The sequence below is a fragment of the Mesocricetus auratus genome, unplaced genomic scaffold, assembly GCF_017639785.1.
Source record: "Mesocricetus auratus isolate SY011 unplaced genomic scaffold, BCM_Maur_2.0 Super-Scaffold_100014, whole genome shotgun sequence".
Lineage (NCBI taxonomy): Eukaryota > Metazoa > Chordata > Mammalia > Rodentia > Cricetidae > Mesocricetus > Mesocricetus auratus.
This window is the reverse complement of record NW_024429197.1, coordinates 27,975,240-27,994,220: the sequence shown is the minus strand read 5'-3', so window position 1 is coordinate 27,994,220 and position 18,981 is coordinate 27,975,240. Positions and strand designations below refer to the sequence as shown.

At 44.8% G+C, this 18,981-nt stretch overlaps 1 protein-coding gene across 12 annotated transcripts in view; it reads left to right on the top strand.

Moving 5' to 3' along the window:
- The window catches only part of LOC101826706 (AGBL carboxypeptidase 4), a 1,098,260-nt gene that overhangs the window by 875,402 nt on the left and 203,877 nt on the right, over positions 1-18,981 (top strand). For 9 of the 12 annotated variants that reach the window (XM_040756958.1, XM_040756964.1, XM_040756959.1 and 6 more), the window contains 2 exons: positions 4,326-4,474; positions 10,127-10,340. The exons of 1 other annotated variant lie outside the window; for it this stretch is intronic. In XM_040756958.1, the coding sequence (XP_040612892.1) occupies positions 4,326-4,474; positions 10,127-10,340 (363 nt within the window). Of the gene's footprint in view, positions 1-4,325; positions 4,475-10,126; positions 10,341-17,024; positions 17,557-18,981 lie in introns of those variants that run through there. 2 more of the 12 variants (XM_040756966.1, XM_005072102.4) reach the window with 1 other exon arrangement.

The following is an 18,981-nucleotide window of genomic DNA, read 5'->3' as shown; positions in this document are numbered from 1 at the left end:
GTGGTGAGTGGGTTGTGTGTCACAGCTGTGTGGTGAGTGGGTTGTGTGTCACAGCTGTGTGGTGAGTGGGTTGTGTGTCACAGCTGTGTGGTGAGTGGGTTGTGTGTCACAGCTTGTGTGGTGAGTGGGTTGTGTGTCACAGCTGTGTGGTGAGTAGGTTGTGTGTCACAGCTTGTGTGGTAACTGAGTTCATGAATGACTGAAGGAGGAGACATGCACTACCTTTTTGCCCTTATAAAAGCTTTCTTTACTTAGCTAAGAGGTTTTTCTCCATGGAAGGTGTATTTTCCCCAAAATAAACCTCAAGTGTGTGTCACCACCAGAATGCCAGTGGATCAAAAGGCCTTTCTTTTTATTCCTACTCTTCCCACAAAATGAAAAAAGTTCCTTTGTTACCTAAAATATCTGTGCCAGAATGTAGTGTTGTCTCCTAGCGCAAGTGCTTATTATTGTGGCTAATTTGGTCACATGTGTTTGAGGCAGAACAATGCCTCAGAAATTTTAAAAAGCAAAACAGCAATCTGAAGCATTTGTCGTAATGAGATGTAAATTGCCAACATCGGGAGTGGAGCCGACTAAAATTTGCAATGAAGCGGACCCCCCCCACACACACACACCATGTCTTAAATTAAAAGCAGTAGAGCCCTCCCTCTGTTCTCCAAGGAAACAACATGGGGCTTTTGTTGGTGGTGGTTTTGTTGGATTTTGTCCTTTTCTTTCCTTATTCTGTAGCACTGAACACGTGCTTTACTGACTGATTCATACCCCATTCATCTGCCATTTTCTGAGCTTCTGTTGTCTACCTGCCTCGGTCCTCGACTCTCCGGGAGTCATCATCAGCCTGCATGGTATCCTTTGGTCACCCGTTTGTAAGTAGGAAAGCTGAGGTTCAGAGATGAAGTGACTTTCCTAAGATCTTTTGTCCTGGAGTCAAACCCAAGTGTGCTGAGAGTCCTTGTCAAGATATGCATTTGGCTGGTTTTTCTAGATGCCCCACTTGCTGAGCCTGCAACCTTGGTTTGTGTTTTCTGTACATACAATGTGCCAGAGAAAGGAGGCTGCAGCGGAGAACTGCCACCTGTGTTGTCCCCACTCAGGGTAGTAAGAAACACTATGCCTCAAGAGCAGTACAGGAGCCTCAATATTTGACACAGCTCTGCTGGTCCCTCAAGACATGAGTCTGAGCACAGGGAAGGGGTGGAAATGGTTACAAGGCCTTCCTCTATGCAGCGTCCCGACTCACTGAGTCCATCCATGGTCTAGCAGAGTCAAAAGTAAGCACACAGTGGATGTGTAGGAATAGACAGGGGTCTAGTTACTAAGTGCCCACTTGGTGCCATGTGTGCGCATGGTGTGTGTGTGTGTTTTAACTCATTTAGTTTTCAATCTTGTCAAGTTGTTGCCATTCTTTCCTTCATGTGAGACTAGGTTAGGTCAGAGATGTCTAAATTATCTCTTGGGATAGGAATTTGACCAGGCGCCTGATGAGCCCTGGTGTCTGACATAAAAAGACCAGCCAGTCCCTGCCTCTCCTCAACTTCACAGCTAAATTGAGACACCCAAGTCTCCATGGAGTCAGGGAAGGTACAGAGGAAGGTGGAGCGCTTCCTAGAAAAGTGATGTGAGCCCAGTGTTTAATTGCAAGGAGGGGAGAATTGCCCCTATTTGAAGGATCGGGCTGGCCTGATGGGAGTAGTGGCATTTGAGTCAGCCCTTGGAATTTGGACAGTTGAACAAAAGGGACAGTACAGGCACAGCCTCTGAGACCAAAGAAAAGGTATTTGTGTGTAGTGGGGGCTAAGAAAGGGGTCTCAGGAGAGTGAGCTAACAGGACATTGAGCCAGAGAAATGACACTCAACTCCTGCTTTTCTAGTCTCTGTTAATATGGATGCAGAGTCCTTTGTCTATAATCATAGCATCCAGAACTGTCCGTTCTGATTAGCTTCTTCTGAAGTTTATCTAGCCCGGATTCCTACTTCTTGGACTATACAAAAGGTTATAGACATTCCTTCCTCACAAGTCTTCCTCCAGTACCCTACTTAGCAGCACACCATCAAAGACAAACTTCTCTCAACCTCTCTGCCCTCATGTCCTAGTGAATTTACTAAGAGCCTGCCATGAGCAGGCTTTACAGCTGCACTGTCAGTAAAACTGTGCTCTTGAAGAGCTTTGCAGTGTAATACTGCAGAAAGACACGGGGTAGTTGGCTGCACACACAGCTTACAAGTTATAACAGAGAGACTACTACCTTGGAGCAAAGCATCAGAAAGAAGCCACCTGACTGGGCACTGGGCAGGCAGAAAGGCAGCCTTCAACACCGATTTAATAGTCCAGAGGCCTAGAGCAACTCAACACACAGCAAAGGAACAAATCTGAATTCTAGACAAAGAGAGAGGCTGGTTGTCCTGAGCCTTCATGGGCCGTGGTGCGGTACTTAATATTAAGTATAAGGGTTGGTAAACAAGGAGAAGCAATGATGCCATGGTCGCGTGGAAGTTCTCCTTGAATTCTCCTTGTTTGAAACAAGGTCTCATGTACCCCAGGCTGGTCTGCAGCTTGCTATCCAGGTGAGGCTGGCTTTGAATGTCTGATCCTCCCAAGCATGAGTGCTGGGATTAGGGACATAAGTCTTTGCCTAATGTCTTCTGTCTTGAAAAGAAAATGAGATTTCAAGGGTTTTGAACAGATGACCTGAGAGCCAGTGGATGCAGTGGCCTTCTCAGCCTGTTTCTCTTTTCTGTCACTGAACAGCAGAGAAGAAGGAGACAGCAAACACCTCAGGCTGCCCTTAAGGGAAAGTAGAGTAGTTGCATTTTCCAGATCTGAGAAAAGATCAATTGTTTTACTTGTTCATATCTTGAAAATTCAAACCTGTTGTAGAGAAATTCCAACATGTACTTTCAAAACTTTAGACTCATTCTTTGTTATGATCCTTTCTTTTTTAGCAAACATTTGGAGAACACCTACCAGGTTTGGGGCATAAGGGGAAACATAAGAGCTGGGCCCGACTTTGTATAAAGCACACTCAGGAGATACTGCCATTAAGATGAAGATGCTATCTGTCCTTCACTCCACCAGCTTCTTCATCTGCAGATCATTCACTTATAGTCCCCAAAATAAAAGATGCAGAGCCAGGGATGGGGCGCAATCTGTACCAACTTGCTGTGTGCCCTTTTCTCTGTGTCATTCTGCTCTCGGGCCATTCTGTGATCAGCTTTGTGGAAAGCCCAGGTTTAAATCTTTGGAGACTGCAGAGAGTCTCCCTTGCAGTATCTGCCAGCAGCCCTGGGGTCGATGCTCTTATTCTGGGAGGACCTGTCATAAGGGCTTCTACTAGCAAACTCACAGAGACATTCCCTCCATCAGCCAAAATCTAGGATATGTCAATTGAGCATAGAGTTGCAACCAGATCATTACATAAGGATTTAGTAAATAAAGAGCTTTGAACCCAGTTATCCAAGTGGCCAAGATAAGAAGTTGCACCCTGAATTCATTACTTACTCAAGTTAAACCCAGCAACATAGAGCTCCACCATTTTAGTGAAGGCCAGCATGTGGGACTATAGGCTTTTGAAGTTGTTCTCCCAGCAAGTTAATTGAGTTGTTTGGCCGTATTTGCCCATTTTCTCTGTTCTTTCGAAATCATGACACAATAGGTAATTTTTTTAAAAAAGTAATTTTAAAAGCTAGCAGAGAAAAGAAAAGAGCCCCTCTAGAAACAGCAACCTTTTCCCCAGGTTCCTTTCAATGTTTAAATCTCACATATTTTGTGTTGATTGCATTAAAATAAAAATATGAACGATCACTGCATCAAGCAATCAGGAGTTTACTCTGTGTCGTATTTTAATTTCTTGGTTGGAATGCAGATACTAGGTCCCTGGAAGGAGTCCTTTTCATTTCTCCCCATAGCTTTCCTCATTTCCTTTCGTTCAGATGGCCCTCTCCATCATAGGCTCCAGAGATGATTACTGGCAGGCCCCAAATTTGCATATTCTAGTAATTGTCATCCCTTCTCCAGCAGTCTGAACAGACTCTCCTGTGCAGAGAGTTGAGTCTCCTGCCATCCTGCATAGATACTGACACCCTAGAAGATATCCCTCAGCCATGCTTAATTACTAAAGTCTAGTTAATTCTTGTCCTCTGATTCCACTTCGTGACATTATTGCCTCATAGTACTTTGGAGTCTGGGTTTAAGTGTAGCATAAAGAACAAAAATAAGCTAGCTTTTTTTTAGTGCCACTATGTGCTGATAGATGCATAGTTAAGAATATTTGCCTTTTATTTTCCTTGGAGTTGTAGACAGATCTCTTTTCTTAACTGCCTAGGTCCCGCCATTGACTTGGAAAAAGTAAAGTCAGAATGTCTCGAGCCCGAGCCGGAGTTACGGAGCACTTTCAGTGAGGAAGCAAATACGTCGTCCTATTACCCCGCTCCTGCGCCTGTCATGGACAAGTATATCCTAGACAATGGCAAGGTAGTGTTTTCAGCTCAATATCCATTCCCCCAGATGTTTGCTAGTCAGAGGAAAGGTGGATAGTATGGTGGGTGCCTTTGGAATGGAAGCCCATTGTGGCTAGCCAGCCTCCCAGCCTAGCCCTGGATAACTGTGGAATTGATGACATGGTAGCATAGGTTTGCTGGGACTTCCCCTTCTTTCTCTTTAAAAAAATGTTTGTCAAAATAACTATGAAACTAACCTAGCATTTAGAACAGCTTATTAGTGAGAAAGATTTTTTAAAAAAAGAATTCCTTTAATAGTTCAATGAAATTCTTCTTACCTTCCTATGAAATCAGATGCCCAGAGTATAAGAGGTTAACTAAAAGTGAATTACCCTTTTATATATAGCAACTCAGTATATGTATTCATTCAACATTTACAGAATAGTTGTTCCCAGCCTCCAGCTGGAGATACAGGGGTAAATGAGCCGTACTCCTTGTCCCAAGTCACTGGCCCACAACTCTAGGGCTTCATCTGCCTCCTTACATTTTCTCTCATGACTCCTGAAAACAAGTCACGAAAGAACACATAAGCCCTGATGGTAAAGAGGAACCTATCAGAGTCCTTTGTCAAGACCCAGGTAAAGTCCAGCCTTAGTGTTACATGCATTCTCTGCCACTACCACACACATTTCAGACTCACCTCTCCTTGGCCCCCAGGAGTCATCTGTGTTAGCTAGTGAATCTTGCCTCATACTCTGAGTGGTCTCTGTTTATTTGGTACCACTCCCTAGTGAAAAGAAAAGGCTGTTTAAGTTGGCTTATCTAGCTATGTCCCTACAACTGCCTGGCCTGAACCAAAGAAAATGTTGTCAAGCTGAGGAAAAGAAACGTGTTTGTCTTCAGGGCTCTCATGGAAGTGCTGCCATGCCCTGCATCTCTCACTGAGCGCTTGTTCCTCAGCAGGGACGGGACTTGATGGCCCAGGGCATAGGACTTGTCTTTGCTCCACTCGGCAGACTTTCACAGTAAGCGTTCCAGGAGTAAGGTTGGAAGCCTGAGCCTTAACTTACAGCATAGCTCTACCTCTGTCCTTCCTGGGTGACATCAGGCAAGTCTTTGACCTCTCTGGACCTCCATGTCTTTATCTGGGAAAAGCACATCGTACTGATGTCTTCCATAAGTCGTTTTGGGCTGAAAGTGGGTAACTAAGTTTGTAAACCAGCCAAATTAAAGATAGAATGGGAGAACCGTTGTGGGTCTCTTGATTTCCTTTTAGTCATGAGCCACATTGTGGAGTGATTGAAGAATTTTTCATAAGAAAAATCTTTTCTCTCTTGCTTTGAAGGCTGCCAAGTAGCTTCTCAGCGCTGTTGCATTCTTTCCCAAGAAAACAGGTCTCAGAAACCTCATTTAGTATTTAACACACACACACACACACATACACACACACACACACACACATACACACACTAAACACCTCTTGAGATCAAATGCCTCTTTTCCTTTTTACCAGCCATTGCTCCTCTAAACCTCACCCAACTTTTCTTTGAGACTAATTTGTAGATTTGTAGTCAGGCAGAGAGGACTCTAGAAACAGGGAGAAAAGCAAGCAGACACTGGAAACAGACAGCAGCTCCTTGTGGCAGTAGATGTCATGTCCCAAATGGTTGCCTTGCTCCTGGCTCTGCAAGGCCTGGGTCACTTGATCCATTTGCTACTAGAAATGAGTTTTGTCCTATAACACACATCACAAAGTAATTCTTGAAGTCCTATCCTACTAGCTGCCATACTTTTTATAACCCTCCCTAACTAGGAAAGCTAATTTTTTTGTTGTTGTTTTTACGAGACAGGGTTTCTCTGTATTGTTTTGGAGGCTGTCGGTCCAGTCCGGCCTCAAACTCACAGAGATCCGCCTGCCTCTGCCTCCCAGAGTGCTGGGATTAAAGGTGTGCACCACCACTGCCTGGTGGAAAGCTAATGTTTTATTTTGATCAAACACTACCATAGTTTACCTGAATATGGTTTGCCACACACATCACTTTCTGATTTTGATAAGTCCATTGCTTATCTAAGATGTTTTTATTAAAAAAAAGATTGTTTTTTAAAGTCACACACCTCATTGAGTTATAAAACTGCAAAGGCCATTAAACATTATGACATATACATAATTAACTTGAAAATGCATCCAGAGCAGGGCCTGATCTCAGCTGTGTGATGGGTCAGGGGCAGGTGGGAACTGAAAGCCCGATCTCCTTGCTCCTAGGCCAGTGCTCTTTGCGGTCTGTCTTGCTGTGCCCCGTGGGAACTGCACAGTGCTCTAAGTAGCCATGAGTGTGCTGACCTCAGCAGCCCTTGTGTCAGTTGCTCAGCATGGACCTGCGATGGATGGGTCTTCCAGAGGCCCAGGGACCATTTCTTTCTATGCTGTGGCACTGGCATTGTTCTCAGGTGGATGCCAGAAAATATTTTGTTCTTGAAGGGAGAGCTGCTCATCAGAAATGAAGCAAAGGCCAAGAAGATATACTAAATATGCTCATATGTTTAGTAATGGCTTTGAGTTTAGATTGGTCTTGATCACTCTGCAGGAGGCAGAACGGGGAAGCCTTGACCTCTCCACATGGGAATATGCTGTGACAGTTAGGACTGAGTTGGGTAGTAATGACTGTAGGTGAGCTAGTTCTTCACAAGGCATGTAACCTAACCCTGTGGCAGTTAAATAACATTTTCTGGATTGTGGACTGGGTGTGGAAACCTGAGTAGCTTAAAATGATAGGACATCCCTTCCTCTGGGCCAGAGGATGTTAGAACAGAGATGCCTGTGCACAAAGAAGGAGCAGAGATGTAGCAGCCACTAGCCGTATATTCTCCTTACATATAGTTCATCTCACTTAGTACTAGATTACCCTATATGAGCTAGAGGATGATCTGCGTGGTTGAAAAAAGTGTCACTCAGAGAAGTATGGCGACTAGCCCTAGCCATGTTAATCAGCTGGCAGACAGAAGGGACAGGGTCCACAGCCAGGGCTGGCAGCTCAGAGCCCAGGTGCCTCCTGTTCTAGCACTGGGAGGACAAGGTAGATGTGTTTGCAGACTTATAGACAGGCGGACTTACTGGGTTAGTGATAGACTGGAGCCAGGCTGAGGAGTCAGATCTTATGTGATAAGAAATAAGGAGCCATTTCAAATGCTAAAGGGTTGACATGAAAACACAGAGCTGAAGACTGCTGAGGCTGTCTAGTCGGCACAGGAAAGCAGTGTTTTAGGGAAGTGGATGTCGGTGATTACAGGGTGAGTTGGATGGAGCAGCCACTGGCAAGAAAGCCAGGCCCTTTGCCAGTTTCCATGTGCTTGTGGTATACTGTCCTGGGAGCTGGTGCAGGGTGTGGCCTGCAGGTGCAGAAGATTCCAAGGGAAACCTATAATAAGCAGTCCTTGCTGTGTTAGGTGTGCACTTTCCAAACACATTAGCCACACCTTGGCACTCAGACTATGTCAGGACAGGCCAGGAGGGCATGAACTTGGCTACACAGATTTGGGACTGAATCTAGATTTTTTTAAAATTGGTTGATTGTGTGTCTTGGGGAAAGTAATTTAGTCCCCTCCCCCCAAATTTGTGTTCACATGTGTAAAATGAGAGCAGAAATCTCTGCCTGCTTCTAACTCCTAAGGACTTTATGAGGAATAAGGAAGTTGAGTTCATTATAGGTACTCAATAATATGGCTCCTTTTTCTTCTAGAACATTGGCTTGCATGACTTCATCTCTATCCAAGAGTAATAAATTAAGCCAGGTGTTGTAGTGTAGGCTTATGATTCCAGTAGTCAAAGGCTGATGCAGAAGAATTGCTGCATATGTCTGGGCATTTCTATTTCAGGATCTAGTCTAGAGCAAAGTCCCTTGTCTCCCTCCCATCTCCAGAAGCTTGTGAGGGTGCTTCAGAATATCATCAAGGGAGGAACTCAGCTCCAGTAGGGACCTTGCACTTATCGTGCCTGCTCACCAGGCTCAGACTGCCCACCTGCAGTTCAGACGTGAACAGGGAATAAGGCCAAATTTGGTCTTGGGCTCTGGTTGCTTAGCCAGCCCCAGGCAGCACGTCTCACCCCATGGCTGCTATCTGGCTGAGCAGAACAAGCTGATTTGCAGTACTGAAGTGCTCCCACAGAGAGGCCAGGTAGATCTGGTTGTCTGTGCTCATACAGTGGGCTGAACAATCTTTTGAGCAAAGGAGGTGAAGCTAGAAGTGACCTGTAGAACATTTACTTAGAGTGAGTTAGTTGCCTGGTTGTTTGTTTTGGTAGTTAGAAAACCTCAGCAATTGATGAAGTATTCCTGGCTGACCTGGTTGCCCATCTCTGTGTCCACCTTTCTTCCCAAGCCAAGTTTGAGTAGAAGAATCTTTAATCATTTCTTGAGCAATTGTTCTTTCATTCTGCCATCAGTTTGTGTGTGTGTGTGTGTGTGTGTGTGTGTGTGTGTGTGTGTGTGTGTGTGTGTGTGTGTGCGTGCGCGTGCGCGCTCGCCCGCTTTGGACAGGACCTCTACAAGATGCCCCCGTAACCATTCCTTGGTGATGAAAACAAAGGCCTTTGACAGAGCCTTTTCACACCCATTGGAAGGGTCAGCTGCTGGCAGGCCTCTCCTCTCCATCCCACAGAGGCTGTTTCTGTCCTCCACATGCTCAACAGAAACTCAACCTAAATTGCTATGTCAAGGTCAAAACTTTTTTTTAATGATGAACATTAATATTAGTTTATAAGTTGTTAAGGGCCACAACTGGGGACAAATTTTTTAGTTCATTGCTGGAAGCAGAGATGGTACAGTGATTTCTTGGTTTTCACTATCACTCTGGCTGTTTCTCTTCTAGGAATCAAGAGATTGTGTTCTGGTGTGTGTACTACCAAAATCAAACCGGATACATTGTGATTGCATTTAATTTCTTAAAATCCTAGGTGTTCTGAGCCAGAGAGATGAACTTTGAGATGCAATTTGTCTTCCACTTCGTAGATAGGGAAGCTGCAGTTTTAGCTGGAGAAGGACTCGCCCAGCTCCACTCCTGCTGGCTGCAGAGCCAGGCAGCTGCTCTGCTCCTGCCAGCTGCCAGGGATTTATAGCTTAGCTCTAAATTGGAACTATCTAGGGAGCTAAACCATCCTAGTGTCTGAGCCACACCCAGACCAAACAGTTGAGAATCTTGGAGAGAAGGCCTGGGCACCAGTGAATGCTATAGCTGGGTGAGTCCTGCAGGCAGCCTCCACCGTGTTAGCAAGAGGTGAGCCTCCGAACGTGCAGGTAGAAGAGGTTTAATATTTCTAGAGTATGACACACACGAGCGCATAATGCACTGAGATGGGTCAGGCTCAGAGCACCCATGTGATAACACAAATGCAGTTCAGAATCCCAGATGTGCCAGTCACCAGTTGAGTGACTTCCAAAGTCACTTCACATAACTGAACTTGGATTCCCATTGGAAGTGACAAGTGTATCATAGCACTTTCTGTTTAAGAGAGTGACGTCAGAACTTTAGACTAAGGCCTGCTGTATTGCAAGAGCTCTGTAAGTGATGCTGTTATAGAATCTGTGGCGTGACCCCTCATAGTGGAGAAGCAGTGTTTTTAAAGGACAAAAGCAGCCTCCTCCAGCTGCCTTCCGGTGGGACTAAACAGGTGTGGTGTTATCTCTTTCAGGTTCATCTGGGAAGCGGGATTTGGGTTGATGAGGAGAAATGGCACCAGCTACAAGTAACCCAAGGCGATTCTAAGTACACGAAGAACTTGGCAGTCATGATCTGGGGAACAGATGTTCTGAAAAACAGAAGCGTCACAGGAGTCGCCACAAAAAAAAAGAAGGATGCAATCCCGAAGCCACCCCTCTCTCCTCACAAGCTCAGCATCGTCAGAGGTAGCATACCCAGTGGAAGCACAATGCTGGACATCCTGTCCTTTACTCTGTCAGAAATGTATTGTTTCAATTCGGTAAAGGCTTACTGAAGCCCCTGTATGCCAGGCCCCCAGTGGACACAGGAGCATAGAGGCAGACATCCTAACTGCCACCAGAGATCTCACACTGGACAGGACAAGTGAATATGGACGCAAATGTAACTCAAGGGTGTAGCATACCATGCAAGAGGGACAGTGGTCGTGCTGGGAATTGTCAGGAGGGGAGGAAAAGCTGGGGAGAATCCCAGGGAGAGAAGGTTGCCGAATAGGGCCTTCAGTGCTCATCAGCAGGAGGTGGGGTGAGGGTGCAGAGGTAGCTCAGGAGGCAGAAGTGTCCGAACTGCATTCGTGTTATTACATGGGTGCTCTGAGCCTGACCCATCTCAGTGCAGATGGGAAGGGACATGTCTAGGGAGCAGTAAAAGTCAAGGCTGGGGGAAACTTCTCACTTTAGCCATTTCTAGAACAGTGAGACAAGCAGCAGTTGATACAGCTTCCTTCCTGGTGTTGGGGAAGGCGGGCAGAGAATCAGGGAGTCATTTGCCACCCAAAGATATGATATTACCCCATACTCCCTATCCATCTTCTCTCCCTCCCTCCCTCCCTCCCTCCTTCCTTCTTTCCTTCCTCCATTTTCTTACCTTCTCACTCTCTTATTTCTCTCCCCCATCCATTCCCTAAGTTCTTACTCTTTCCTAGACCCTCTCCTGGGTTTTGAGAACACAAAAGACAAGACACAGATAGCATCTACAAGGAGATCAGTCTCATGAGGAATACATACATACATACATATATATGTATGAACAGTACTGTACAGTCACCACAAAGTAAGGAGTATAGTATAAGGAGAAGAGTGAATATAGTAACTGCTAATTATTCTGAGTAATTGTTATAACCCATCTTATTAAAAACAATATCTGTCCTAAACCATTTTAAATATATTAACTCACTATCCTCTCAACGTCCCTACTGTTGGCTGCTGTTACTATCCTTTTTACCATTAAAGAAACTGGGCCACGGAGGTAGTAGGTACTTTTTCCCAGGTTATAACAGTAGGAGGAAATCCAGGAGGACAAGGGTGGCTTTGGTGTCTTTTCCTAATCACTGTTCTCTAAATGACCAGGTCTGCCACATTTTGATCAAGGAAGTAAGACTCAGTTAGGTAAATGTCCTGTTTGAGCAGGTGCTATAGTTGAGTACATTCTGGGTTCAAATGACAAATGTGTCTGTGATGCAGTCAGGCAACTCTGGGTCCTCTGAGTACCACGCAATAGTGATGAGACAAAGGGCTGATGGCATCAGCTCTGTTGGGGAGAAGGCCTGTTGGAACAGACGGCATCCAGCTGAGAGGTACACTGGAAAAGACAGCCTGTGACGGCTGGAGGACTAGTGGGTCAGGCTGAATGAGCTGCAGCACAGAGACCACGAGAAGTGGCCTTACAGTTGAGAGTGAGGTCAGCAAGGTGGGCGAGAGCCAGTCTGACAAGTAAGTGAAAGGAATAGTAGGCCCCAGAGGCCATCAGTTGGTGGGGTGACCCCTGGAGAGATCAAGGAGAGCCAGCATTGTCATAGACTAAGGTTGGGAAATGTGCAGTTATAGCGTATGTTCTAGAGGTCAGTGTAGCAAGACAATGATTATGCAGCCAAGCTACAGCCACAGCTATAACGTGTCTGAGTCTGGATTCAAACCCACACATTCTTACTCTGGTCTGCAGCCTTTCCCATGTAACACAGGTGTCTCCCCTTCTGGCTAGCCCATGAGGAATTGAAGAAGGCAGCCAGCTACTTTTAGATAGTAAGAGATAACTTTTAGTTGGCTGATATCTGCAATGGGGCAGTTTTATTCAGGAGGTTGCTCTGAGAAAAGCCTTCTCGGGAAGGCAGACCTGCCTCACCCAGGCAGTGCCAACCTCCAGTTGTGTGCCTTGACAGCATGTGACTCAGCAGGTACCCTCAGATAACTGTCATGTTTGGGTATGAGGTTAACTGCCACACTCTGCCTCTGGTACAAGCAAGTGTAGCTGACTCCCCTGTGTTCATTGCCAAGTGCAGTACCAGCACTGAACAAGGGTTGAACACATGAAGCCCTGAGATGCTGGAATAAACCCTGCCCCACACTAGGTATGGCTTTTCCCTTTCTCTCTTCAGATAATATGAGTCTTTAGCCATGTACTAATCATTCCCCCCTCTTCTTTTGTTGCCTTGGCTGAAAACCTATGTGCTTTATTATTGTTTTTGTTTTTTGAGACAGGGTCTTACTGTAGAGACCAAGCTGATCACAAGTTCCTAGTCATCCTCCTGCCTCCACTGCTGTCTGTTACACTGCCCCTGTTAAAGGTTCTGCACAGCATTTCTTACTTATTTGATGGTTACCTTTCTGCCTCGTCTCCATTAGAAGCTTTATGAACATCTTGTTCAGGGCTTACATACAGTAAGCAGTTAAGAGTACTGACCTTTCCCATGCAGTCTTCAGCCTCTGTGTTCCCTCTTAATGAATAGCACAACCAGACAGGTGTATCCCCCTCCCATGGTCCTGCCTCTCCATCCTTCCTGTTTCTGACACCTCTCAGACCCACTACTCTCATAATTCAGGCCTAACTGGGTACTTTTTCCCAAAGCCTCCAGACTCTTCTTATGTAATCAGGGTGAGCTCTCAGAAGACAGATATGATCTCTTACTACCCAGCCAGTTCAGAGTCCCCATGATTAGAGGGTAAACTTAGCATGACACACGGGCATGTTCACAGCCTGGCCACTGGCTATAGCTCTGGCTGTAGCTTTTAGTTATTAGCAGAGTGAACTGAACAAGCCTCACTCTCTCTTGCCTCGGGGGATTTGCAAGTGTTACTCCTCATGCCTGGAATAGCCACAGCCCCTCTACCTGTCCTGTTGTGCTAGCTACTGCAGCAGATTTGCCTGGGGTCTTATCCCTCCAGGAGACTCCATGACCTCTTAGTGTAGCTGGATGCTTCTACCATGTGTCCTGGATCACCCATTATCTGGCTGAGCTCTTTTTTCTTGGAGGTTTTCTAGGACCCTCAGCTACGGCAGAGTGAGCCAAGCCAAACTAGGGTGGCAGGCTTCAGGTGTCAGCAGGAGTATCTTGCCGTACTGAAATATGAGGTTGATGTTTTATTTTTTCACTGTAGCCAGGCAGGTTTGAGGTCTGTGTGCCATCTCACCACAAGTCACCATTTTTAGCCAAATTATCTGGATGAGGCCAGCTTGTATTTACCTGGTTCCTCCTGGGCAAGCTGTCTGGCAGGACTGGGACTGTTGGTATTTGTTTTGTGTGTGATGGGAGCATACTTTGTCACTTTGGGCATATAAAAGTGGCAGAAGCCTTCACACTCATGGCATTGGAAGGATTTTCTCATCTCTTTGATGTTGAAATCATCCCCTCCCAGATAGCAGAACGATGGGGAAACGCTGACCCTGCTATAGGAAGATGAAAGCTGGAGGACAGAGCCGGGTCTTGCTCTGATGACAAGCTCTGAAATGGCAGTTAAACCCTATTAAGGTCCGATGACCTTTTACACAGTGTCTGAGCTTTCTAAATGAGCCGCAGCATTGCGTTCTAGTTAATTTTTATAACTTTTTTTTAATAGGACACATTAGCACTGTTATAAACCTTGTTAATTAAGCAATAATCTCAAATGCTCCCTCGCAGAGGGACACATTCCCAGCATCTGCAGGTGATTAATAACTAGAGTCTAACAAAAGCCTTTTAATCAACCTGAGGGGCCATTCAGAGCTGTTACCCCAGGAAATGAAGATGATTGGAATTCTGTAGAGGCCTCCCTGAAACATATTCTTCAATGTGTGCCCTTCTCTTTCCACTTTTTCTCTGGGAAAGACAGCCTGCCACCCTGTCTTTTGCTTCTCTCTCCTGCCTTTATTGTCTTGAAGACCGCTGGAAAAACAAAATTCTCTGGATTATCTACTTTGGCACACTGCTGCACAGCAATACTTATCCCAGGTCCATCTCATGCATCTGGGATGAGACCCATGTTTGAGCCTGAACATCTCTTGACAGACCTCTTCCTGATGATGTAGATTAGGTCAGAGCAAGGTTGCTCGACTGTTAACATGGTCCTGACTTAGGGATGTGGAGGATGATTGGATTTTATCAGATCACCACCTGTACTTCCATAGGAAACTCCAGGGGCACGGGAGCAGAGCGTGAGGTAGACTTCAGTCTCCTCACTCGACTAGGTGGTTCCAAGCAGAAGAGAATGAGCAGGACTTAGGAAGTTGAAAATGGGAGCCAGGATCTTCTGAAAAGAGATGATAAGGATACCTACTTTGAGGGGTGGTTTGTAAAAGGAAGGTGTTGTAGGTAGATAGAGCAGAAGACCCAGCTGTCCATCCTATCTCAGTCTTTAGAGATGAGTGAGGATAGATGAAGTGGGCAATCAGGGGTGGTCAGGAGGCAGTGGAGGCCAGTTACAGCATCTTTAAGGAAAATTCTTCTCAGTGGAGAGGAAAGGTGGCACAGAGAAAGCCCATGTGGCATACACAGCCGCAGCATGGATGGCAAGAGGAGGATGTGGAGTCTGGCGTGAACTGCCCCTCCACTCTAGTCCCCAGGCCTCGCCCTGTGGATGGAAGGCTTAGCACAAGTTAGGCACACAAGTTACTGCCCTGAATCACCTCTGGGTGGTGACTCCAGAGAGGCAAGACTGCGGTTTTCCATCATGATTCCTTATGGTTGGACTGTCACCCTGTTTTCTAAGTGAGCAAACTCAAGATCAAGATCAAAGAAGTTGTAGTTTCACTCATGATTATACACACCCTACCCATACCCAGATCTGGAGTGTGTGTGTGTGTGTGTGTGTGTGTGTGTGTGTGTGTATGTACACATAGAGGCTAGAGGTCTTCACTGGCCTGGAACTCAACAATTATTCTGGGCTAGCTAGCCAGTGAACCGCAGGCATCCACTTATCTCCACCTCCCAAGTGTTGGGATTATGAGAAAGCACCCCCATGCCTGGATATTGTATGAGTTCTGGGGATCGAACTCATGACTTCCTGCTTTCAAGTCAAGAACTTTCCCAAGTGAGCTATCTCCCTACATCTTATATCCAGCATTTTTGTATCTTTTCAGTCTTCACTGGAAACACTCTCATTCATTCGGTATATATGTATGTAGGCTTGCTCCTGTATCACACACTGCACTATGCTCTGGGAAATTAACAGTTCCATAAACATAAAATAATTGTAACCATCCTTTATGGGCGTAGGATTCTTTATTGCTTGAAAGGGGATTACAAATGTTTATGCCACATACTTCTTGGAATCCTTTTAAATGCTAGTTTAGAGTTTGTTGTCCTAGTTAATGACTTGGGAATTCTAAGGCAATAATTTATACCAAATCTCCAGGCTTGGAGACTGGCAGAAAATCAGGTTCTAGTCAGGCATTGTCCAGGCTGGCTCTGTTAACCATAGCAAATAGCAGGATCCCTGAGAGAGAAGCTATCCTAAGCCTCAGTTGTAGTCTCCAGTATGAGTGAGTCCTTCACACACACAAATCTTAGTGATGTGACAGTGTCACGTGCTATTGAAGCTATAGAGCAACCTACTTACTTGCATGTATTACCATTTGAGAATGGCATTCAGCCCATTTTGGAAAACCATTTGCAGAATATCACCTAATGAAGCTGAGTAGGCATACTCCCTAATATTCAGCATTGCCATGCTGAGGCTGGTAATTAAGAGAGTTTCTTGGATATATAACCTCAGACATGGGCAAGGTTGTTTGCAATTGCAAAACCAAGTATCCATGGACAATCAAATGCACAGTTCAAAGTAGGATAAAATCATACAGTAGACTATGTCTCATCAATGAAGGTGGTGACTTCCCTGGGTGACCTGCATCTATACTCTAATATTGTGTGTTCCATGAGTAAAATCAGCAAGTCAGACCAATAGAGTGATGGGCACATTTATTAAAAGGCTGAAGACAAAAAAAAATGTTTAGAGGCAAATACCCACTTGATAACATTAAGAGATAAGAAAAGTGAAAAAAAATACCAGAGATTACCCTTGATAAAGATGAGGAGGGGGAGAAGTTCAGCATCCAGGGTTTTAGAGGGATTATTAATCTACATAGTGGCCTTATCACTGATAGTTTAAATAGGATTTCACTATGTATGAATTCAATATGTAGACCATGCCTGGCCTCCAACTCATAGAGATAGATCTACCTGCCTCTGCCTCCTAAGTGCTGGGATCAATGGAATGAGCCATCATACCTGTGTTTTACCATTTTTTTAAAGAATATACTTATAGGGCTGGAGAAATGGCTCAGAGGTTAAGAGCACTGACTGCTCTTCCAAGGGTCCTGAGTTCAATTCCCAGCAACCACATGGTGGCTCACAACCATCTACAATTCAGTCTGGTGTCCTCTTCTGGCATGTAGGCGGAACACTGTATATGTAATAAATAAATAAATCTTTAAAAAAAAAAGAATATACTTATAGTGTTTATCTATACTTTATGGCAGGACTTTAGATATATAACCATGTAAGATAATGTGAACCAGTATTTGAAAGTACATCAGAGGCATGTCTTCTCTCTTCTCCTTAAAAGACTTGTTCTCAAACTCATCATTAATCATTGACCTTCCTGTCTCTTCCCTATGTCTAGAGTGTTTGTATGACAGAATAGCACAAGAAACAGTGGACGAAACTGAAATTGCACAGAGACTCTCCAAAGTCAACAAGTACATCTGTGAGAAAATCATGGATATCAACAAATCTTGTAAAAATGAAGAACGAAGGGAAGCAAAATACAATTTGCAATAAACTTTGGATTTTTTCATAAAGCCTTTGCATTTTCATTGTGTGGCGTGTGCATTGCAGGCAATGGTGTCATCTAAATAGGCCCCTCCAGGCATGGCTATGTCTGGGCAGGGGGCCTTCAGGACACTGAGGTCAGTGTCTTATTCTGAACTTGGACTTCATAATTCAAAGAAGGCATATGGATTTGCTAAGACTCAGCAGAGCCTCACGCCCCCACCAGTATTGTTGAGGGATGGGAAAAGCACTTTTCATTGGGGCGTACAGCATCAGAGTATCCTGCCGGGACCACAATATGAACTGTTATTTTTACTGTTGGAGGGCTCTATCTCTGCTCCTCTATTTTGTTCTATAATAAAACTTCATTAATTCTTGATGTAGACAGTTGTTCTCATTTTTTACTATATTAAACATGTGTGTTGCATGTTGCCTGCAAGACCCTCTCAGGAGAGAGATCCTGTAGGGTCATGGTTCCTGGGCTTTAGGGCTTTAAGGGATGATCTTCAAAGCATCTCACCTTCTCTCACCCCGAAGGATGAGTCTTGGACCACTCAGCATTCCAAGATGATCTGTGATTGGCATCTGTAAGAATAAGCTTCCTTGATTATTCAAGCCTATTTTTGTAAAGAAAGGGGTACTGGGGCCCTAATAGTATTAGCTGTGGTACAGAGTTGCCAGAAAATGGGCTATGTCGGTGGCTTCAGTTTGTTCTTTCTCTCTTTTATCTCATGATCTTTCAGGTTTCATAATTATTTTTCTGCTTCTTTATTTGGTTGCTGGATCTTTATCGAGTCTGGCACATGTTTTGTGTTTGTTTGTTTGTTTGTTTTGACAAACCACCTTCCATCTTCCTGTGGACTGCACTTTTCTTTATGCAATGCCAATGAAGTTAGTGTGGCATTTTGGAAAGGGCAGGGACTTTGGACAAATGCCTCCAGGTTCTAAGCTTGGCTCTCCTGCTTGCTTTGGCATTAACATAACCTCCATGCGCCTCCACTTTCTGCTCCATAAAAGAGAAAACCTGCCTCACACAGTTGCTACAAGGATTAGAGATAAAATATATAAAGTGCTCAATAAATGTCAGTGATTATTGTTACCTTCATTTTGGACTTTGAACTTTTAGACATTGATGGAAAACTTTGATCTGTAGTTTTTCTAATTCTTTAACCTTTAATTCTTTAATCTGTAAACAAAAGCTCAAGGTCATTGCGTTAAAAAGGTGAGGGTGGATGCCACTCTGAGACCCTGTATTTCAGTAAATCCAGTAATCCTTTGTAATATAAGTTTAATAATCCTTTGTGGACCACTGTATGCTCACCAGAGGATGTATAGCCAAGCATTTTCTTCTGTAGTGTTTTCCCCAGCTCTCTGTAAAGTAGCAGTGTGGTCTTGACGCAAAGGCATCATGTTTCAGAGAAGGTATCAGTAGAATGAGGAGTCGGGAAATGTAAAAGAATAATAGTAACTGGTTATACAGCATGGCTTGCCTAAGTGTTTAGCCTGGGTTGACTCATTTCTTGAGATAAGGGAAGTTTGTGGTTGGTATGCAGCTGGACATGGTAGCCCACACCTGTCACCCTAGTACTTGGAAGGCAAGGCCGGAAGGTCAGGAGTTCAAGGCTAGCTTTGGCTACATAGTGAGTGTCTTAGGTTTCTATTACTGTGATCAAACACTGTGACCAAAAGTGACTTAAAGAGGAAGGGCTTATTTCAGCTTACATGTCCTGATCACAGCCCATCATGAGGGGAAGTCAGGGCAGGAACTCACCTAGAGGCAAGCAGCGAAGCCGACACCACAGGTTTGC